The sequence below is a fragment of the Lampris incognitus genome, chromosome 11 (genome assembly GCF_029633865.1).
Source record: "Lampris incognitus isolate fLamInc1 chromosome 11, fLamInc1.hap2, whole genome shotgun sequence".
Taxonomy (NCBI): Eukaryota; Metazoa; Chordata; class Actinopteri; order Lampriformes; family Lampridae; genus Lampris; species Lampris incognitus.
The window spans coordinates 3,421,473-3,444,753 of record NC_079221.1 but is presented as its reverse complement, the minus strand read 5'-3'; the positions used below and the strand labels follow the sequence as shown (position 1 = coordinate 3,444,753).

At 50.5% G+C, this 23,281-nt stretch overlaps 2 protein-coding genes across 2 annotated transcripts in view; both read left to right on the top strand.

Annotated features, from left to right (window-relative positions):
• LOC130120455 (RNA-binding motif, single-stranded-interacting protein 1) overlaps positions 1–3,331 on the top strand; it is a 29,768-nt gene extending 26,437 nt beyond the window's left edge. Inside the window, exon 14 of the transcript XR_008810971.1 lies at positions 1,703–3,331. The gene's annotated coding sequence lies outside the window, so the exon portion shown is untranslated. The remainder of the gene's footprint in view (positions 1–1,702) is intronic.
• A 14,545-nt stretch (positions 3,332–17,876) lies between these two features.
• On the top strand, positions 17,877–22,697 carry cd302 (CD302 molecule). Its single transcript, XM_056289795.1, has 6 exons — positions 17,877–18,008; positions 18,381–18,506; positions 18,605–18,715; positions 20,113–20,295; positions 20,522–20,542; positions 20,647–22,697. Exons 1-6 carry the CDS (start codon positions 17,894–17,896, stop codon positions 20,847–20,849), a joined length of 759 nt encoding a protein of 252 aa, XP_056145770.1. The 5' UTR covers positions 17,877–17,893; the 3' UTR covers positions 20,850–22,697.
• Positions 22,698–23,281: the final 584 nt, after the last annotated feature.

The following is a 23,281-nucleotide window of genomic DNA, read 5'->3' as shown; positions in this document are numbered from 1 at the left end:
GAGTAGGACAGGCCAGCGCGAGGCCGGAAGGGAGCAGGACAGGCCAGTGTGAGGCCGGCAGCGCGAGGCCGGCAATGAGTAGGACAGGCCAGCGCGAGGCCGGCAGCGCGAGGCCGGCAGTGAGCAGAACAGGCCAGTGTGAGGCCGGCAGCGCGAGGCCGGAAGGGAGCAGGACAGGCCAGTGTGAGGCCGGCAGCGCGAGGCCGGCAATGAGTAGGACAGGCCAGCGCGAGGCCGGAAGGGAGCAGGACAGGCCAGTGTGAGGCCGGCAGCGCGAGGCCGGCAATGAGTAGGACAGGCCAGCGCGAGGCCGGCAGCGCGAGGCCGGCAGCGAGCAGAACAGGCCAGTGTGAGGCCGGCAGCGCGAGGCCGGCAATGAGTAGGACAGGCCAGCGCGAGGCCGGCAGCGCGAGGCCGGCAGTGAGCAGAACAGGCCAGTGTGAGGCCGGCAGCGCGAGGCCGGAAGGGAGCAGGACAGGCCAGTGTGAGGCCGGCAGCGCGAGGCCGGCAATGAGTAGGACAGGCCAGCGCGAGGCCGGAAGGGAGCAGGACAGGCCAGTGTGAGGCCGGCAGCGCGAGGCCGGCAATGAGTAGGACAGGCCAGCGCGAGGCCGGCAGCGCGAGGCCGGCAGCGAGCAGAACAGGCCAGTGTGAGGCCGGCAGCGCGAGGCCGGCAATGAGTAGGACAGGCCAGTGCGAGGCCAGCAGCGAGTAGGACAGGCCAGTGTGAGGCCGGCAGCGCGAGGCCGGCAGCGAGCAGAACAGGCCAGTGTGAGGCCGGCAGCGCGAGGCCGGCAATGAGTAGGACAGGCCAGCGCGAGGCCGGCAGCGAGTAGGACAGGCCAGCGCGAGGCCGGCAGCGCGAGGCCGGCAGTGAGCAGAACAGGCCAGTGTGAGGCCGGCAGCGCGAGGCCGGCAATGAGTAGGACAGGCCAGTGCGAGGCCAGCAGCGAGTAGGACAGGCCAGTGTGAGGCCGGCAGCGCGAGGCCGGCAGTGAGCAGGGCAGGCCAGTGTGAGGCCGGCAGCGAGTAGGACAGGCCAGTGCGAGGCCGGCAGCGAGTAGGACAGGCCAGTGCGAGGCCGGCAGCGCGAGGCCGGCAGCGAGTAGGACAGGCCAGTGTGAGGCCGGCAGCGCGAGGCCGGCAGTGAGCAGGGCAGGCCAGTGCGAGGCCGGCAGTGAGCAGGGCAGGCCAGTGCGAGGCCGGCAGCGCGAGGCCGGCAGCGTGAGGCCGGCAGTGAGCAGGACACATTTCGAGCGACCGCCTTGTAAATCAGCTGTATAGGGCTTTTCTTTGAATATAGTGTATTAAATCTGCTGTGTTAGCTGTTTTTATTTCTTCTCTCCTCTCCCCAGACTAATATAAGTAGACATTTTAGACAGGAAGAAAGGTGTTTTGAATGAACTACTCTAAATCTGATGATTTAGAGAAATCACGTTTATTTAATCGGAGGACATGACATGTCTCCGGTTGTTGGAATGTGGTAGAAATTCTGCTGAACGATCACATTTTTTGAAACTTGCCTTTTTGGATTACTTAATGTTGTAGATGATCGGGAAATCGATTTGCCGAGGTGGGGGCGTGGGATAGCGGACAACATGTTTGTTTGTTTGTTGGTCATATTTGTCTTTTTTGGGGTGATTGTAACTGTCATTTTGACAGGTTGTGTCTCTTTTTTTTTCACTTTAATTTGAACTTCTAGCAGGAACATGTGTGATTGATTGTGCAAAAACAAATCTCAGCCTTGATACACAACCCAGGCAGAAGTTCACTGAGTTGGGGGACAACTGAGACCCACACGCGGATTACAATGCACCTCGCTCTTGGACAGGAAACAAAACAAACAAGCTCGGCACTTTGAATCGTAGTTTACTCCACCAAAGACTGTGAGCTAGTACGCTGAGGACACATGGCGTCATCTGTCTCTCCAATCAGGATACAAACGGACTCTGCAAGACTGGTCTGCAGTTTAGAGAATGTGCCTTTTTGACATTTACATTCAGTTATCGTAGGTGTTAGTTACGCAAGGACACACACACACACACAAGCATGAAGGACGGCTTGGATCCAACAAGTGCCACACAAAGATTTCATTGCTGCAGAAAAAAAAACAAAAAACGGGGGAAAAAAGGAAGAAAAAACACAAAGCGACGTAAATTCACTGACGAAGTGGGAAAGAAGAGGGTTGGAAACGGAAGTGACGACGCAGCGCAGCCGCTGGCGTCCCCGCGAAGCTCTTCCTGTTCTTTGGCGGCGACGGCAGCAGGCGGAAGCTGGCGTTTCGATCGAGGCGTCTTCCAGGAAGCCGTGATGAGACCCGGTGGTCGGTCCCGACCCGTTATCTACCTCAGAGTTTCTTTCTTCTCCTCTTTACAAGGCCGGGTTAGCAGGTCCTGCCCGCGTTTCCAGACCAACCGCCACGCTCGGGAGCTGGCGACTCACAGCTGTTTCTTTCAGGGTGTCATTTTTCTTTTCTCTCTCTCTCTCTCTTCTCTTTTTACGTTCATCAACCTTTTTCTTTTTTAAACGATGTGTTACCGTGACAAGCGTGAGGGCAGTTGTGCATACGGCGTTATTATTTCTAGTTGTGTTCAGACTTTTTCAGTTTCGTAGTTCCAAAGGAAGAACCGCGGCGAGAGATTCCAGAGGCGGATCCTGGAAGGCCGTCGACGTCGGGAAGTGGGAGAGTTTGTGGCGTTCGCTGGATCCGCTCCGAAAAACCAGACGTCTTTTGTCGCTTTGTCCAATGAGTCCAGCGCGCACGTGCAGCAGCGTCTCTCCTGCGTCGCAGGCCCGAGCGCCGCCGGCGTGACGGCTCGTGCCCGGCGTAACAGACTCGCGCGCGGTGCCGGACGAGGGGGGGGGGCGGGGGGGGAGTCGCACTGTCGAGTCTTGCGAGGTTTATGCTGCTAGCGGTGTCTGAACCAAGTGCCATACTAGCGAGGTCAAGAGTTGGGGAAGGTGCATCTAAGGAGGAATACAAAAGAATTTGCTCATAAGTAAACCATCATGTTGAACAGTCGTTAAGTTAAATGAAAAGTAATAATTTATGAAGAGTTTTGTACAGACCGTTTGAGGAAATAAAAGAGTTTCATAGAGATATCTATAATCTATATGAGAGGTTTTTTTATTTTGTTTTACACGTGCCACACATTTGCCAGTGGTAACCTGTATGTCCAGTTTAAGGAAGCCTTCCTCTGTGTTTTTGTTCCATCGTGTTTGTTAAAAGCCAAAGACTTTTTTCTTTTTCTTTTTTTTTGGTAGATTGTTACCTAAGCTTTATTTCTGTTTATTTCTTTGACATTTTTTGAATAAAACTTCAAGAAACTTACAGCTACCGTTTGTTATGGGTTTGGTCTTTGTGGATGAGGGGCGGCCGAGTTCCTCGTGTCGTCTGAACCGTCGCGTGACACGGTGACACGAGACGCGTGCACGTCCGACTCCCGTGCTGACCTACAGCCTTCCGTCCACTACCCGAACCGCTTCTCCTGCTCCCAGGGTGGCTGCTGGGATGCTGGAGCCCATCCCAGCAGCCACCCTGGGAGGCAGGTGGGGACACACCCCGGACAGGCTGCCGGGCCATCACAGGGCCCACACACACACACACACACACTCTTGCTTGCTGGTTGTCCATCGTGCCCGATGATGACCATCTTCTTCTATTTGTGGGTCCTTTGGTGGCTGAATAGTCCGATCCTGGATGCACAGTTGCGGTTGCAGACCGGCATGGAAAAGTGGTACTGGAGGGGGGTAGGGGCAGCTTTGTGAGCATGCCTCTTTGCACGCTTTGCTACACAGTGTTGTGTGCACTGGTTTTCCCCACACACACACACACACACACAGGGACAATGTAGTACGGCCAATTCACCTGACCTCCAGGTCTTTGGACTGTGGGAGGAAACCGGAGCACCCGGAGGAAACCCACACAGACACGGGAAGAACATGCAAACGCCACACAGAGGACGACCCGGGACGACCCCCAAGGTTGGACTACCCCGGGGCTCGAACCCAGGACCTTCTTGCTGTGAGGCGACCTCACTAACCACTGCACCACCGTGCCGCCGCTTACATACATGTCAAAACCTGATTAGGACGGATGGTTTTGTGCACAGTGGTGCAACATTTCTGGACCCTGTGTTGTGGCTACGATACACTACCAAACCGCTCATCCTCAGTGGGGCTGCAAGATGCTGGAGCCCATCCCAGCAGCCACCGCGAGGCAGGCGGGGACACACCCCGGACAGGCCGCCTGGCCGTCACAGGGCAGTTTGTGATGTTGGGCTATGTAATGTTTAGTGCTGCCGGATGAAGGGGCGACTACCACATTACCCATAATGACTGTCTGACAGCAGTTTGTCTTTCTCAGTCAAACGATCAAACCTTGCAATGTAGACTTGCTCCAGACTCCTAGAGAACTGGGAATGGAGTGGATGGATGGTTTCCTACCAGTGGATGCTGGTCTGTAAAAGAATATACATGCATGTGCAGACACACACACAGGCGTATTCATTTAAGGTGCAGGTGTATTGTGTAGATTACCAGTAAGGACAGTGTGTTGGGATGTTATTGTGGCAGAAAAGAACACAGTTGGCCTGCAAGATGTCAAAAACATTTTATGGCAAGGACAGAGGGTATTCCATTTCCTTCCTCTTGGAAATAGCAGGAAGGAGCGAAAAGGGGCACAGAAGAAAAGATGGACGTGGTCAGCAAGGGTACGCGTACACCCGGCTCGAACCTGTATTTGCTCAAGGATCATGTAAACCAGAGAGGGGGGAAACCCACCTAATTAAAACTTGAAAATTATCTTTTGTTTGGTTGATATTGGCACGGCACGGTGGTGCAGTGGTTAGCGCGGTCGCCTCACAGCTAGAAGGTCGTGGGTTCGAGCCCCGGGGGAGTCCAACCTTGGAGGTGGTCCTGGGTGGAGTCTGCATGTTCTCCCCGTGTCTGCGTGGGTTTCCTCCGGGGGCTCCGGTTTCCTCCCACAGTCCAAAGACCTGGAGGTCAGGTGACTCAGCCGTACTAAACTGCCCCTAGGGGTGTGTGTGTGTGTGTGTGTGTGTGTGTGTGTGTGTGTGTGTGTGTGTGTGTGTGTGTGTGTGTGTGTGTGTGTGTGTGTGTGTGTGTGTGTGTGTGTGTGTACGCCCGCCCTGTGATGGACTGGCGGCCTGTCCAGGGTGTCTCTCTGCTTGCCGCCCAATGACTGCTGGGATAGGCTCCAGCATCCCTGATTAGGATAAGTGGCTTGGATGGATGGATGATGGATGGATGGATGGATGGTTTATAAGACCAGACAGGTAGGCCCGAGCCATCGTCATGTAAGACAAAACTAACAAAAGATTGTGCGGTGGTCTTAAACCTGGTCTGGCTGGCTTTTGATTTCCTCAGAAGATGAGATGCAACGGTGACGTCTTTCTTGACGAGGTTCCAATCAGGTATTTCATCTGCCCTCATTAGAATGTCAGTAACTTCAAACCAGTCCTGGATAGACCGCATACTGGATAGTCCTCCGCAAACTCTGCTGTGGAAGTGGCAGAGGAGAAGGAACGGCCATCTGTTCAATCCTACCTGCCAGCCGGGAGCCGACAAAAGGTCCCGCGGTGATATTATTCTTGGCAGTTTCCTCCTGGGCAGATCAGAATGTCAATAATGTGCCAAGTCTCCAATAAAGTGACACCGACCTCCCTCTCCCTCAGACATATAGACTGGAGGAGGATTCATACTCACCCACTGCAAGAGACTGATTCCCCAGGCCAGGGGGAGGATGGATGTGATGCGCCGTCATCGTGCAGCTTTACGGGACCGGTTCCACGGCTTGAAAGGCTGTCGGTTATTGATGCCGTCCTCTCTCGTACCGCTGGGCCTGCAGACCAGGAGAAAGAGGCCAGCGCGTGACAGCGGGGTTTCTTCTGTCGCTGAACCTCTCCTCCTAGGACTGCTGAAGTTAGCAGAGTTAATCGTTCATAGATCGCGTCTGTCTTCAGCTGTTGTGTCTCGTGTCTGCACCCCCAGCGTCCTCGGTACGCCGACAAGTGAAACGAGGCAGGAAGTATAAGCAGGGCGTCCTCCCTGGGTTGGGCGACAGGCTAGCTGGACGGACTGCTGGACTCAGCACTGTTGGAGAAAATGCACACAGCCTAATGCGGGTGAGTCAGGGTACTACCGGGAGGCAAATTGGGGGATTTGCATCGGAAGCTTGGAGGATGTGTAGTTTATAACCAGACCCTGCCGTGGCAGATGGGGTCTCCCCAAAACCCTGCAGGGTGCGGTGCCGCCCTACAGGAGGCCGCCAACACCAGACGAGGAGCGAGACTCGACGCTCCAGCTGTCTGTGGTTGTGCCACCTGCGCTTTAGAAGCCATGCATCGAGTGCCTCCTCGCCCCCACCACCCTCCACACCACCCACACCTCCCGCCCCCTCACTCTGAACCCATCCCTCTCTAACCTACTTAGGTAACACACACTGTACACACCGCTTCTATGCTCCACTCTACAGTGTAGGAAATCGAGCCCAATATCACAAAAATGACTAAATACACATATCAACAGTGTTAACGTGTACGTCTCAATCAGTGGTGGCTGGCCAGTAGAGGGCGCTTGGGCGCTTCCCCCTTCAAATATCAAGAGATGAAAATCTACTTAAAACATGTTAAATATAATTTAAATTATGAAATAAAAGTGTTTTCAGTCCTTTGATGCAAAAAATTATGAAATAAAAGTGTTGTCAGTCTGTGAGCGCCTGTCAGCAGCATTAAATACTGGTTCAAATGGTGTTTGGTTGGTTCCTGTCTGAATACATTTACTTCCTGTCTGAATACATGTACTTCCTGTCTGAATACATATACTTCCTGTCTGAATACATATACTTCCTGGGTGAGGGGCACCGGCCAAACCATACCTTATATAAGCCCTCGAACTTGTGGTGAGCAGGTGACCTGAGGCTGCTGTCTGATTGGTTTCTCCAGGTTTTCCAGGGGGCGCAGTTCTGCGCTGCCCCAGACACTCCCACTTTTATTGGCAGTGAACTGGTATTGTTTTAATGTTTTTTGATCTAATGTGATTGGACAATTCTCGTGGCTGTCAATCATGTTCACACCCACCACGACGCCTCGTCTCGACTGTCAATCATCCACCGTCTACGAGCCCTGATAAAACCTATAGGCTGCATTGTCCTTCTGAATACCTCTGCGACTGTGTGGGCATTAAAGCGGCTGTCAGGTGTGCTGCACCAAGGTACATTGCGCCCCCCCCCAAAACATTTTTAGCAGCAGCCGCCACTGGTCTCAATGCATTCATGTTTATACGTGCTCACTTTTCGGACAACATGAACAAATTCTGCGTGCCAGTCTCTTAAAACTATCTGGTCTGGGTTCTGTGGAGTCCAAGAACACGAAGGCAAGTAACACGTTTTATATGATATAATTTAATATATAGACTCGTTAATTAACCCTTGTGTTGTCCACCCATTCTGTATACGGCCCTGGTCTTTAGGGTCGCTGATGACCCGCCTTCATTAAACCTCTAAATTAAAGCAACTTAATTTAATTTTAAACCCCAAATCTATTCTGCACGAAGAAACAAGCTGTCATTCATCACAAACTGTGCAACTGTCTGGGTTTTCCCTCTTCACCGTGCAGAAAGACTGCATTTAATCAGTGGACACCCCTCGTTTTACAGGGTGACACATGACCCCAAGACGTGTCTTAGGGTCACACATGACCCCAAGACGTGTCTTAGGGTCACACATGACCCCAAGACACGTCTTGGTATCCCAGTGGTGGACAGCTTTCATGGAAATGTGAACAGAAACAATGTCTGACTCTTTCTACCGTTGGGGTGGCGGTAGGAAAAGTCATCCCATTTCAGGCCGAAGAAGATCACGTGGAGTCTTTCCTCCGCTGTTCAACTCTGTTGTGGGTCATTTGGACCCAGAAGACGACGGAAGGTTAAGCAGTAACATCGTTGTGAGGTTAACGTGCATTATCAAAACGGTGACAGCATTTACTAAGCTTGCAAACGGACCTGCAGGCAGCATTACAACTGAAATAGTTGGATTTTGATGAGTCCGTCTACATTATAGATTCTATATGATGAGTCTGTCTATATTATAGATTCTATATGATGAGTCTGTCTATATCATAGATTCTATATGATGAGTCTGTCTATATTATAGATTCTATATGACGAGTCTGTCTATATTATAGATTCTATATGATGAGTCTGTCTGTATTATAGATTCTATGTGATGAGTCCGTCTATATTATAGTCTATGTGATGAGTCTGTCTATATTATAGATTCTATGTGATGAGTCTGTCTATATTATAGATTCTATATGATGAGTCTGTCTATATTATAGATTCTATGTGATGAGTCTGTCTATATTATAGATTCTATGTGATGAGTCTGTTTATATTATAGATTCTATGTGATGAGTCTGTCTATATTATAGATTCTATGTGATGAGTCCGTCTATATTATAGATTCTATGTGATGAGTCTGTCTATATTATAGATTCTATATGATGAGTCTGTCTATATTATAGATTCTATATGATGAGTGTCTATAGATTCTATGTGATGAGTCTGTCTATATTATAGATTCTATATGATGAGTCTGTCTATATTATAGATTCTATGTGATGAGTCCGTCTATATTATAGATTATATGTGATGAGTCTGTCTATATTATATATTCTATATGATGAGTCTCTATATTATAGATTCTATGTGATGAGTTTGTCTATATTATAGATTCTATATGATGAGTCTGTCTATATTATAGATTCTATGTGATGAGTCTGTCTATATTATAGATTCTATATGAGTCCGTCTATATTATAGATTCTATATAATGAGTCTGTCTATATTATAGATTCTATATGATGAGTCTGTCTATATTATAGATTCTATATGAGGAGTCCGTCTATATTATAGATTCTATATGCCGAGTCTGTCTATATTATAGATTCTGTGTGATGAGTCCGTCTATATTATAGATTCTATATGATGAGTCTGTCTATATTATAGATTCTATGTGATGAGTCTGTCTATATTATAGATTCTATACGATGAGTCCGTCTATATTATAGATTCTATATGATGAGTCTGTCTATATTATAGATTCTATGTGATGAGTCTGTCTATATTATAGATTCTATGTGATGAGTCTGTCTATATTATAGATTCTATATGATGAGTGTCTATATTATAGATTCTATGTGATGAGTCCGTCTATATTATATATTCTATAGTATATCAACATGGTTGTTGTCAGTACAACCACACAACTCATTCCCATCAGTTGTTTTGACACCCAAAGCATTTTGTTTGCCATTTTTCTTCCAAATACTGTTCTTGACAAGTTCTGGCTGAATGGTTCAGGTTGTGGATTAAAGTTCTGGCTGAAGGGTTCAACTTCTGGATTAAAGTTCTGGCTGAATGGTTCAGTTATGGGTTAAAGTTCTGGATGAATGGTTCAGGTTGTGGGTTAAAGGTCTGGCTGAATGGTTCCGGTTTTGTGTTAAAGTTCTGGCTGAATGGTTCAGGTTGTGGATTAAAGTTCTGGCCGAATGGTTCCGGTTGTGAGTTAAAGTTCTGGCTGAATGGTTCCGGTTGTGGGTTAAAGTTCTGGCTGAATGGTTCCGGTTGTGAGTTAAAGTTCTAGCTGAATGGTTCAGGTTGTGGGTTAAAGTTCTGGCTGAATGGTTCAGGTTGTGGGTTAAAGTTCTGGCTGAATGGTTCAGGTTGTGGGTTAAAGTTCTGGCTGAATGGTTCCGGTTGTGAGTTAAAGTTCTGGCCGAACGGTTCAGGTTGTGGGTTAAAGTTCTGGCCGAATGGTTCCGGTTGTGGGTTCACGGTTTGACCTGTCTGGTCATCTCCAGCAGGGAGGACCTGGTCCCCACAGCCAGGGAGGCCATGAACGCTCCAGTTCTCCATTCAGCTCTGCTTGTTACGCTGAGCTAACAACCCTCTGCAGCACACAGCCACACTCAGGTCGGGGAAACGTGCCCTCGTCATCCGTCAAATCATGCCCCTGTAGCGCCATCTAGAGGACCGTTGTGATTTGTTTCTACATGGCTGAACCTGAAGAGGCTTACAGTTCATGCACGTGTACACACACACACACACACACACACACACACACACACACACACACACAACAAAGGAGAAGACCTTCTCCTGTTCCAGTGCTCTGCAGCCATACATTTGACGCCAAAAACAAACCAGAGCAGATCATCTCAGAACACGGTCTCGGCCTGGTGGAGCTTCCGGGCTCAGACTGTGACCCACCCGGGCTCAGACTGCGACCCTCCCGGGCTCAGACTGCGACCCTCCCGGGCTCAGACTGCGACCCACCCGGGCTCAGACCGTGACCCACCCGGGCTCAGACTGCGACCCTCCCGGGCTCAGACTGCGACCCTCGTGGGCTCAGCCTGGACCGTTCCGGGCTCAGACTGCGACCCTCCCGGGCTCAGCCTGGACCGTTCTGGGCTCAGACTGCGACCCTCCCGGGCTCAGCCTGGACCGTTCTGGGCTCAGACTGCGACCCTCCCGGGCTCAGACTGCGACCCTTCCAGGCTCAGCCTGGACCATTCTGGGCTCAGACCGCGACCCTTCCGGGCTCAGACCGCGACCCTTCCGGGCTCAGACTGCGACCCTCCCGGGCTCAGACCGCGACCCTTCTGGGCTCAGACTGCGACCCTCCCGGGCTCAGACCGCGACCCTTCTGGGCTCAGACTGCGACCCTCCCGGGCTCAGACTGCGACCCTTCCGGGCTCAGACTGGACCATTCTGGGCTCAGACTGCGACCCTCCCGGGCTCAGACTGCGACCCTTCCGGGCTCAGACTGGACCATTCCGGGCTCAGACTGCGACCCTTCCGGGCTCAGACTGGACCATTCCGGGCTCAGACCGTGACCCACCCGGGCTCAGACCGTGACCCTTCCGGGCTCAGCCTGGACCGTTCTGGGCTCAGACCGCGACCCTTCCCCTCTTTAGGACATCCATGTCAGATGTAAACTGTTGTGCGTCTGCTGTGTATGAGGTCCAGAAAACCAAGAACATGTTCAAATTACTTGTCTAAGTTTTAGTAAATGGTATATCAGTACTGTCATTTTTGTATTGTTGTGTGTGTGTGTGTGTGTGTGTGTGTGTGTGTGTGTGTGTGTGTGTGTGTGTTCTTGTACATCTATCTTTGTATCTTTTTGAGGACCAGTTTCAGCTTTTTAACCAGAGATGTGAGGACATTTTTGCAGAGTGTGGACATTTTAGCCGGTCCTGGCTTCTTTAAGGGTCTATTTTAGGGTCCGGACTTGGGTTTGGGATCAGGTTTAGCTTAAGGGCCGGGGGACAGCGGCTTCGTAGTGGGTGGAAAAGGGGGAAGGCCCAACAAGGGCCCAGAAAGGGGGGAGGGGGGGGAGCTCGGGAGCTTCCGGTGTGTCCCACGTCCACACACCGGTGGCTGGCCTGCCACTGCGAGGGGCCAAGCTGCTCATCAGCAGCAGTTGGGGGGTTCAATGTCTTGCTCAAGGACACTTCGGCATGCCCTCTGAAGGAGCCGGGGATTGAACCAGCAACCTTCTGATTACAGGACGGCCCGCTCCACCTCCCGAGCCACGCCGCCCCGCTGGAAGGAGCCGGGGATTGAACCAGCAACCTTCTGATTACAGGACGGCCCGCTCCACCTCCCGAGCCACGCCGCCCCGCTGGAAGGAGCCGGGGATTGAACCAGCAACCTTCTGATTACAGGACGGCCCGCTCCACCTCCCGAGCCACGCCGCCCCGCTGCCCGAGTGTTCCCATGTCTACCTGCTCTACTCCTGTATTGTCACCACGTGTGTCTGTGTGGGAGTCTATAAGAAAGCACTCGGGGCCTCGACCCTTTTTGGAGGTTATTGGGGATGATCAGGAGCACCTATAAAAAATAGCAGAACATTAAAATATAATTATGGTAATTATGCATAGTTATGCAAAATATAAAAGGAGAAGTTGGCAACGACAGCAGTCAGGAGCATCGCTCCGCCATCTTTGTTCAACATTTCTGACGTTCTATTGCGTCATGACCATGGTCATGACACACCTAGTAGGCTACAGGGCGCCCCTAGCGGCGTCTGTGAGATACGTTTTGTTATTACTATTTGCCCTTCCAGATCCTTCACAAAGCCTAAACTAATCATTCATTCATACTATCTGAACGTTGTACTTTACATTTGTGTACATTTCATTTCCGTCCGTCTTTGTGTACTTTTCCATCTGCTGTTCTACTGAAGCAATACGTCTCGTGTGTTTTGTGTTGCACTGATCAACTTGTGTGTCTGTAACTCAGTGTTGTGTTGTGTAGCTCAGTGTTGTATTGTGTAGCTCAGTGTTGTGTTGTGTAGCTCAGTGTTGTGTTGTGTAGCTCAGTGTTGTATTGTGTAGCTCAGTGTTGTGTTGTGTAGCTCAGTGTTGTCCCGTGTAGCTCAGTGTTGTATTGTGTAGCTCAGTGTTGTATTGTATAACTCAGTGTTGTGTTGTGTAGCTCAGTGTTGTATTGTGTAGCTCAGTGTTGTATTGTGTAGCTCAGTGTTGTGTTGTGTAGCTCAGTGTTGTATTGTGTAGCTCAGTGTTGTGTTGTGTAGCTCAGTGTTGTATTGTGTAGCTCAGTGTTGTGTTGTGTAGCTCAGTGTTGTCTCGTGTAGCTCAGTGTTGTATTGTGTAGCTCAGTGTTGTATTGTGTAGCTCAGTGTTGTATTGTGTAGCTCAGTGTTGTATCGTGTAGCTCAGTGTTGTATTGTGTAGCTCAGTGTTGTATCGTGTAGCTCAGTGTTGTATTGTATAACTCAGTGTTGTGTTGTGTAGCTCAGTGTTGTCTCGTGTAGCTCAGTGTTGTATTGTGTAGCTCAGTGTTGTATTGTGTATCTCAGTGTTGTGTTGTGTAGCTCAGTGTTGTCTCGTGTAGCTCAGTGTTGTATTGTGTAGCTCAGTGTTGTGTTGTGTAGCTCAGTGTTGTATTGTGTAGCTCAGTGTTGTATTGTGTAGCTCAGTGTTGTATTGTGTAGCTCAGTGTTGTGTTGTGTAACTCAGTGTTGTATTGTGTAGCTCAGTGTTGTGTTGTGTAGCTCAGTGTTGTATTGTGTAGCTCAGTGTTGTGTTGTGTAGCTCAGTGTTGTATTGTGTAGCTCAGTGTTGTATTGTGTAGCTCAGTGTTGTATTGTGTAACTCAGTGTTGTATTGTGTAGCTCAGTGTTGTATTGTGTAGCTCAGTGTTGTATTGTGTAGCTCAGTGTTGTGTTGTGTAGCTCAGTGTTGTATTGTATAACTCAATGTTGTATTGTGTAACTCAGTGTTGTGTTGTGTAGCTCAGTGTTGTATTGTGTAGCTCAGTGTTGTGTTGTGTAGCTCAGTGTTGTGTTGTGTAGCTCAGTGTTGTATTGTGTAGCTCAGTGTTGTATTGTATAACTCAGTGTTGTATTGTGTAACTCAGTGTTGTCGTGTAACTCAGTGTTGTATCTTGTAACTCAGTGTTGTATCTTGTAACTCAGTGTTGTATTGTGTAGCTCAGTGTTGTCTCGTGTACCTCAGTGTTGTATTGTGTAGCTCAGTGTTGTGTTGTGTAACTCAGTGTTGTCTCGTGTACCTCAGTGTTGTATTGTGTACCTCAGTGTTGTATTGTGTAACTCAGTGTTGTATTGTATAACTCAGTGTTGTATTGTGTAACTCAGTGTTGTCTCGTGTAACTCAGTGTTGTATCTTGTAACTCAGTGTTGTATCTTGTAACTCAGTGTTGTATTGTGTAGCTCAGTGTTGTGTTGTGTAACTCAGTGTTGTATTGTGTAACTCAGTGTTGTATTGTGTAACTCAGTGTTGTATTGTGTAGCTCAGTGTTGTATTGTGTAGCTCAGTGTTGTATTGTATAACTCAGTGTTGTATCGTGTAGCTCAGTGTTGTCGTGTAACTCAGTGTTGTATTGTGTAGCTCAGTGTTGTATTGTATAACTCAGTGTTGTATTGTGTAACTCAGTGTTGTCGTGTAACTCAGTGTTGTATCGTGTAACTCAGTGTTGTATTGTGTGGCTCAGTGTTGTATCGTGTAGCTCAGTGTTGTATTGTGTAGCTCAGTGTTGTATTGTGTAACTCAGTGTTGTATTGTGTAACTCAGTGTTGTCGTGTAACTCAGTGTTGTATTGTGTAGCTCAGTGTTGTATTGTGTAGCTCAGTGTTGTATTGTGTAACTCAGTGTTGTATTGTGTAGCTCAGTGTTGTATTGTGTAGCTCAGTGTTGTCTTGTGTACCTCGGTGTTGTGTTGTGTTGTTTGTGTTTGCTCCAGGACCGGTCCCTCTTGAGAACCAGACCCCGTCGTCTGTATAAATAAAGGTTAAATTAAAACAAACTGTGACCTAAATGTGCGTCATGCACGGCCTGCAGATGAGTCAGGTGAGGTGGAGGTTTGGGAGGAGTCGGGTCCTCTTTCATTACGCCCAAACTCAGTGGACAGACCCGGCGGTGGAGGACCACAGCTACTCCAAAACACCAACCGTCACATGTGGCTTGGCAGCTCCACCACCGTGCCCTGAGAGGGTGCTCGGTGTGTGTCTGTTGTCCCAGTGAAAGAGGGTGCAGCCGGCCCGCTCCACACAGGGACTCCCCTGCTAGGGTGGAGCAGGCCTGCTCCGCACAGGGACTCCCCTGCTAGGGTGCAGCCGGCCCGCTCCACACAGGGACTCCCCTGCTAGGGTGGAGCAGGCCCGCTCTACACAGGGACTCCCCTGCTAGGGTGGAGCCGGCCCGCTCTACACAGGGACTCCCCTGCTAGGGTGCAGCCGGCCCGCTCTACACAGGGACTCCCCTGCTAGGGTGCAGCCGGCCCGCTCCACACAGGGACTCCCCTGCTAGGGTGGAGCAGGCCCGCTCTACACAGGGACTCCCCTGCTAGGGTGGAGCCGGCCCGCTCTACACAGGGACTCCCCTGTTAGGGTGCAGCCGGCCCGCTCTACACAGGGACTCCCCTGCTAGAGTGCAGCCGGCCCGCTCCACACAGGGACTCCCCTGCTAGGGTGGAGCCGGCCCGCTCCACACAGGGACTCCCCTGCTAGGGTGCAGCCGGCCCGCTCTACACAGGGACTCCCCTGTTAGGGTGGAGCCGGCCCGCTCCACACAGGGACTCCCCTGTTAGGGTGCAGCCGGCCCGCTCTACACAGGGACTCCCCTGTTAGGGTGGAGCCGGCCCGCTCTACACAGGGACTCCCCTGCTAGGGTGCAGCCGGCCCGCTCCACACAGGGACTCCCCTGCTAGGGTGCAGCAGGCCCGCTCCACACAGGGACTCCCCTGCTAGGGTGCAGCAGGCCCGCTCCGCACAGGGACTCCCCTGCTAGGGTGCAGCAGGCCCGCTCCGCACAGGGACTCCCCTGCTAGGGTGGAGCCGGCCCGCTCCGCACAGGGACTCCCCTGCTAGGGTGCAGCCGGCCCGCTCCGCACAGGGACTCCCCTGCTAGGGTGGAGCAGGCCCGCTCCACACAGGGACTCCCCTGCTAGGGTGCAGCCGGCCCGCTCCACACAGGGACTCCCCTGCTAGGGTGCAGCAGGCCCGCTCTACACAGGGACTCCCCTGCTAGGGTGGAGCCGGCCCGCTCTACACAGGGACTCCCCTGCTAGGGTGCAGCCGGCCCGCTCCACACAGGGACTCCCCTGCTAGGGTGGAGCCGGCCCGCTCTACACAGGGACTCCCCTGCTAGGGTGGAGCCGGCCCGCTCTACACAGGGACTCCCCTGCTAGGGTGCAGCCGGCCCGCTCCACACAGGGACTCCCCTGCTAGGGTGCAGCCGGCCCGCTCCACACAGGGACTCCCCTGCTAGGGTGCAGCAGGCCCGCTCTACACAGGGACTCCCCTGCTAGGGTGCAGCAGGCCCGTTCCACACAGGGACTCCCCTGCTAGGGTGGAGCCGGCCTGCTCTACACAGGGACTCCCCTGTACAGGCTTACATACTGTGGACCTACGATGACTTAACACCGTCAGCATGACTAACCACCAGGGGCGTCGTGTAACTACGTACTGTACTGAAGTACAAATCTGAGGTACTTGTAATTTACTTGAGTATGTCTATGTTATGCAACCTTGTACTTCTACTACATCTCGGAGGCAAATATTGTAGTTTTTTTTACTCCACCTCATTCATCTGACAGCTTTAGTTACTGTTTACTTGTCAGACACTTGTCCATAGCATTCCTGTCCAGGGAAAACCAGACGTGCTGAATCTGAGCGTTCGGGATAAACTGAAGGATGAAGTCTTCCGTTATGGGTTGAGAGAATTCCCCCACTTCATCTGAATAAACCATGTTAAAAAAAACCCGTTGGACTAGCTGGAAAATCCATATCGAGCACAAAGCTGAGACCAGGCTGTTTTCTGATTTATTTTTTAAGAGATACGTGATTCTGACAGGACAGCCATGCTACAGACATATGACGAGCTTATAGAATAGGACGCATTGCTGTACATTAAAGTAACAAGCAGTATAGGCAACAGAGGCTCGCACGTTTTCGTTAAATACATACGAATTTAAACAAATACGTTTCGTAACTATATATGAAAATAACGTATCTATGTAACGGTTGGTATAGAAAGTAGTTCAACTCAGCTCCGCTTTAAACATCTACAGCAGCAAAATGCAACAAGCACGTTAATGCAGCAGGAATATTAATCCAAACACATCAAATATAATACTTCATAACACTGACAGGGGACGTCTTCCTGCACCACGTGTACTTTCCCTGTTCAGATTTGAAGTAGACTTGACTGATCACACTGGTCAACGAGATGTTTCTTGCGTGGGGTTTCTCAACGGATTCTAGCTCACTTTTGGGTGCTGAATCCAAATCTGGCGTTAGTTCTTGCCTGTCACATCAGGTTTTGGAACTATGAAAAATCATTATTTTTGAGAAAACAGCAATTTTACACTCGGGGAGTTAAAAAACACCGCTGCATTAGAAGATCGATAGATGCAAAAATGATTACAATCATTAAATAAACACTCAGCCTAGCACGATATTACTTAGGAAATGAATGGGGGTCATTTTTATCCCCACCAAGACTGCCGGACTAGATGGTCAACCTTTGTAAAATCCTGAATAAGGAGCGTACAGGTAGCACGAACACTTGATGTGACGGAGCAAACCTGAGCTCAGATTTGGATTCAGCAGCCCGAAATTAGCCAACAACACTCTCCAAAGTCCATGCAAGAAAATAACCACTATATTTGTGTAGACCAGTGTTCTCCATACCGTTTCCTTACTTGAGGTTGAATGCAGGACTTTTACTCGCAGGGCAGTTCCCAACATCCTTAAATAACCCCCGGCCGACTCCGTCACAGGCAACGGACTCCACAACACAGCTGGAAACGCTGCCGTGCGTGAGACGAGGCCACTTCTTCACGTCATCTTCCCCACCATCTATTACGGGCGCCGAAGGTGGTGTTGTTTCCGCCTACTAGAGCTCCGTGAGGTGGCGCTGCCCCCGCCTCAGGAGCTCGTCTGGCCGGCTGGGTCTTCATGAATGAATGAGACGCCCTACACATGGCTCTAGCGTACCGTTACCATGGAAAACGCCGTTCCGGTTCGGCGACAGGACGCGCCGGAAGTCGCGCCCATAATTTACGCAAGGCATCGTGGGGGCTAGGCATAAGGTGGCTAGGGCCCCGAATTCTGTGCTCCACCCCTGCTAGGGGGCGAACGCGGTCAGAGAGGGGGTCCTCGCAAAGCTAGAAGTAGAAGAAATACGTGCGTGTGTGGGGGAGGGGGCGGGTCATAAGTGTGGGCGGGGTTTCTCCCACGTGCGTGCGTACGTACGCACGTACGCACGGCGTTCCGAACGTGTTTCGGAACTTCAGAAGTTGCAGTTGGGACGTGAGACGCGCCGTAATGGAGTCGCTCCCACAACATCAGCTCTCTGCCTCCATGTTTCTCTGGCTGGTCGTCAGTGTTGTAAATCTGCAGCCGTCTGTGTGTGGTGGTGCTGGTGGTGGTGCTGGTGGGGGTGAGTGCTGCAGAAATGCACGTTTGGTCCCTGTCAGCGTGGGCTTGTGGTCTTGTTTGCTGCAGGTTTGGGCGGTGTGCCGAGCGTCGTGTGCGTCACATCCTACGGGACTCGGATTGCTTTTGGGTTTGCGGTTGAGTTGGAACCGATAAACGCGCGTTATTAACTCGTTTCGGGGTCTGGACACGTGTCGCTTTTAGGCGAGGGGGGGGGTTCACTCGTTGGAGCGTGTTTGTCGTGCGGCAGTAACGCAACATTGTGTCGCGTGCAAACGCGCGGGGCTCGCGTACGTTGCGTAAAAGTAGAGGACGCCGCAGCAGCAGCAGCAGCGTTGCCCTCTGGGGGGTTAAAGGTCCCTTGTCTCGCCCACAGGTTGCCCCGCGGACGGACGCACCTGGGTGCCCTTCAACCAGAGATGCTACCACTTGGTCCACGGGGAAGAAGACAAAGCCAAGAGCTACACGTTCGAGGGCGCCAAGACGCTCTGCCAGAACTTCGGTACCGCAGCGTCTCCAGTGGTTTGTGTCAGTATAGCAGCATTTGCAGGTCTCTCAGCAGGGCCCTGTGGTCACACTACAACCTGTTCTTCCCTGCAGAACTTGTGACTGTCCAGAGCTCCGAGGAGAGCGACTTCATCCTGGACTACAGCAGGGCGGTTTGGAAAGGCACCATGCACGTCTGGCTCGGCATGTATTACGACACAAGCAGTAAGTACCACGTGGCTCTAGCACTGCTGGAAGGTGTTCCCAGGGAGCATAACACTTCACACAGGGAATGCCGTGACTCCTAAATAAGACTACACAAAGCAGTAAGTACCGTGTGGCTCTAGCCCTGCTGGAAGGTGTTCCCAGGGAGCATAACGCTTCACACAGGGAATGCCGTGATTCCTAAATAAGACTACACAAAGCAGTAAGTACCGTGTGGCTCTAGCACTGCTGGAAGGTGTTCCCAGGGAGCATAACGCTTCATACAGGGAATGCCGTGACTCCTAAATAAGACTACACAAAGCAGTAAGTACCACGTGGCTCTAGCACTGCTGGAAGGTGTTCCCAGGGAGCATAACGCTTCACACAGGGAATGCCGTGACTCCTAAATAAGACTACACAAAGCAGTAAGTACCACGTGGCTCTAGCACTGCTGGAAGGTGTTCCCAGGGAGCATAACGCTTCACACAGGGAATGCCGTGATTCCTAAATAATACTACACAAAGCAGTAAGTACCACGTGGCTCTAGCACTGCTGGAAGGTGTTTCCAGGGAGCATAACGCTTCACACAGGGAATGCCGTGATTCCTAAGTAAGACTACACAAAGCAGAAAGTACCGCGTGGCTCTAGCACTGCTGGAAGGTGTTCCCAGGGAGCATAACGCTTCACACAGGGAATGCCGTGATTCCTAAGTAAGACTACACAAAGCAGAAAGTACCGCGTGGCTCTAGCACTGCTGGAAGGTGTTCCCAGGGAGCATAACGCTTCACACAGGGAATGCCGTGATTCCTAAATAAGACTACACACCGGAAGCAAAGATTTATCAGTTCCGTTGACTGGGGTCATGTCATGGCCTAGTTTTACTGTGTGTCTGCGCTGCATCAGATTCTGGGGTTAAGCCTTTAATAAACGTGCAGACATGTTGTGCTGAGCAAGGTCCATTAGCCCTGTGCATGCCCCTCATCATGCTGCTGGGGCAAATGTGGGTAACAGGCAACAGCAGCAGTGGTTGGCCTCCTGTGTTCGGCTCGCTGTCTGTTCCTCTTGGGGACTTCAGGAAATCCTGCCTTTTGTGAAGCCAGTTATAGGAAGCCGCAAAGCTGACCAGACAGAAAAAGCAGTTCAAAATCAGATTTCTTTTTTCTTTTGCAACTCTTTTGGGGGAACTGAAATGGATCTAGTGACATTTAAAATGGCTGTGTTTGAACAACACTGTTTTATCCGTCAGTGCCGTTTTGCCGTACGGTCTTTGATAAAACATGGGACCAAAGAAAAGGACAAAGCGACACGATTATTCCCTCATTGCTGTATAACTCGTTACCCCCCATATGCTTCAGCGGTCGGTTTTTAGGCTACGTGCCGTGTCCCGCTCTCTCGTGGTGATCGATGTGTCTCGCCAGGTGAGGACATGAAGTGGTTCGGGGAGCAAGCTGTGAACTTCACAAACTGGGAGGACCCTTCCAGCCCGTCCGACCTGGTGCCTGTGGACACGTGTGTGGCCATGCACAGCAACACGGGGAAGTGGGAGAACGTCAGCTGTCTGGACGAGGTGGAGAATGGAGTCATCTGTGAGACTGCAGAAAGTGAGTCCAGCTTTCCCATTGTAAGGGTCTGTGTGTGTGTGTGTGTGTGTGTGTGTGTGTGTGTGTGTGTGTGTGTGTGTGTGTGTGTGTGTGTGTGTGTTTAGCTCACCTGCATGTACACTTGTGTACCCACGGCCACTTCACTTGTACTTCTTAAGATGTCAGAATGATCTACCATATGGGTTTCTTATGTTTTCACCATGCTTCGGTTTTCTTGGTGTTTCAGGGGCAGCGGAGGGCAAGCGGGGTAAGTAGACTTCCGAGCCTTTGTTTGCCATTTCTCTACTCATCCCTCGGTGGGCCTGTGTTTCTTGTCGTGACCTTCCTTGCATTGTTATTTGTCCTTCTCAGAACCTACCCCGCTGGTGTCTGCCCTCGTCATACTGGCTGTGGTAGCTATCATGGGTGTATCGGCAGTCATTTGGTTCCTGCACCAGAAACATGACTTTGGCTCCACCATGTTCACCTCGTTTGAGTACCACCCACCTTTCCGGACCCCGGGCGCCGACCGGTCCTGCCTGGTGGAGGCCGAGGAGACGGACGACATGCCATAGAGGAGAGAGCCTTCTCTCAGGGCGTACTCACACTAGGCACAGTTGCCTTGTACCATACCCGAGCATGATTGTCCCCCCCCCCCCTCCCCCCCACTCCCTCCCCACCTGTGCTCACGTTGCGCTTTACTGTTCTGGGCCCGAGCACGCTTACGTCGTCACGAGGCTACTTTCTGTGTTGAGGAGAAGCTCTCTCACATTGTGCCTTGTGGCTTAGTTGGAGTCGTTTCGGGAGCAGTGACACGCGACTCTCTCACGCGCCTTACAGATTTATCAATTATGCAACGCAGCAATTTTCAGTAAATTGTGCTGCACGCATAAGAATGGGGTTTTTTTTTTTAATGGGATATTTGCATAATTGACATCATAGCGTTCGAGTTGCGTGCTCGGGCAGAGTTAGTGATCACATGGGTTGCGTACCGTGCCCGAGTCCAACTGAGCCGTGCCTGAGCCCACCTCTTCAAGTGGGCCAGGGCACGGTACGCTGAAACGTGCCCGAGCACGGTACCGAGCGATCGGACTCGTCAAACCAACTGTCCCTTGGGGGTCAAATGTGCTCGGGCACGGTACGGATTCCCTAGTGTGAGTACACCCTCAGTCCCCCGATGGTGAGCAGCAGGGGGTTGAGATGGAGTTCTATTGTCCGAAAGAGCTGGTTTCACCGGTGAAGTGGCGCTGTTGACACGGTAATGTCAACCTAGACTAACGCCGTCCCAGAGACTCGCCCCGCCTACTTTCTCTGCCCTGTTTCCTGTCAGAATAACCGTCCGCAGTTGGTTTTCTATGCTTCTGTCCAACTTGATAAACGATTCTACACGCTGCTGTTGTAAGTAGTCGGGATCCTAATGGAAATGTTTTTAACTGTACGCTAAAGGTGTCCCTCCGGACAGTGTCCCGATGGTAAAAATATATATTTTTTCAGTCATATCCTTCAGAGGGCAGTTTTGGTCAGGAATAGTCAAGAAGGCTTGCTGGTATGCATATACACCGATCAGCCAAAACATTAAAACCACTGACCGGTGACGTGAATCACATTGATTATCTTGTTACAAGTCCAGGTTCAGTCTTACTGTTGTATGTAGTACTAGAATACAGTGAAATTCCTGTGCTCTGCTTCCCTCTGCCTAAACACAAGGGACACAGGGACACAAGGACACACCACCCCCCCCCCAAAATGAAAACACCACAGACCTAACTAGGCTATGTACACAGTGAACTCATACATTATATACACAATATACAGTACACGATAACACACCAATGTAAGGTGCCTATGGGTGTGTCAGCTGTTCAGCAACCTGCCTGTGGAAAGAAACTCCTCCCGAGACGGGTGGTGTGTGGTTTGACACTTCACCCCACAGAAGAGCTGCTGCGGAGTCGACAGGTCAGAGCTTTTTGGCGGCACGAGGAGGGACCTACACAAAATTAGGCAGGTGGTTTTAATGATCGGTGTGTACCTGCAAGTGGTTAGAAGTCATGAAGGCATTTTATATATATATATATATATTTTCTTTTAAGATCTTAAAGCATATCTAGGAGACAATGCACTGACTGCAGTAAAAAAAACGTGCTTGGGAGTGTGACTTGTGTTTTGCTAAGGAAGTGCAAGTAAGTTGATAAACTCAGACCTGAATACCCAGTTTCCCCCCGAGATGAACAAAGTGTTCTGATTCTGATTCTGAGTAGCTGATGATGTTGCAGAATTTCATGCAATTATGTGAAGTGTCGCTTTTATTTCCGTTACACGTTTTCCTCAACAAAATCTTTGTGTTCACTGTGCAATATCCTATAAATTCATTTTTGTCTGATAAGAGCCCTGTGTGTGTGTGTGTCTGTGTTTCATAATAAACAAGGGCTGATTTGAACTCAGGGGTTGTCTCTTCCAACGCTGCACTGCTCTGGCCCCATAGCCAGTAATTGGAACTGCCATTTAACAGCAGAGCAATACATCCCCTTTCAACTATGTTGTTCAGGAACGTTATGAGTTTGCAAGTAAAAAAAATTCACATCAGCATTATTTCCTTTCTATGATCCTTACAGAACATAATAGCTAAATATGTCTGTCAATGCATAATTGAATAGAAAATGATGAATATGGATCCTAAAACTGAGGCCACTCATTTCTCAAATGACATCCACATCACTGTCATCTGATTCTGAAGGAAGGAGAATTGTCTTCTCCCCACGTGGTCAACGGGATTAGCCGTTGCCTTTTTCCTGTATGAGCCAAATTCCTAAAATAATTTAAAAAAAACCTTCAGCAACCATGCACCGTATTTTAATCATTAAGGGGGGGGGGGTCATCTGATTATTTCTTTCTAAGTCTTTGCGTAAAGGGACAGTTCACCCCAAATTAAAACTACGTACATGTTTTTCCTCGTACCTTTACTACTATTTATCCATCTAGATCGTTTATACCCGTAGTACTATTTATC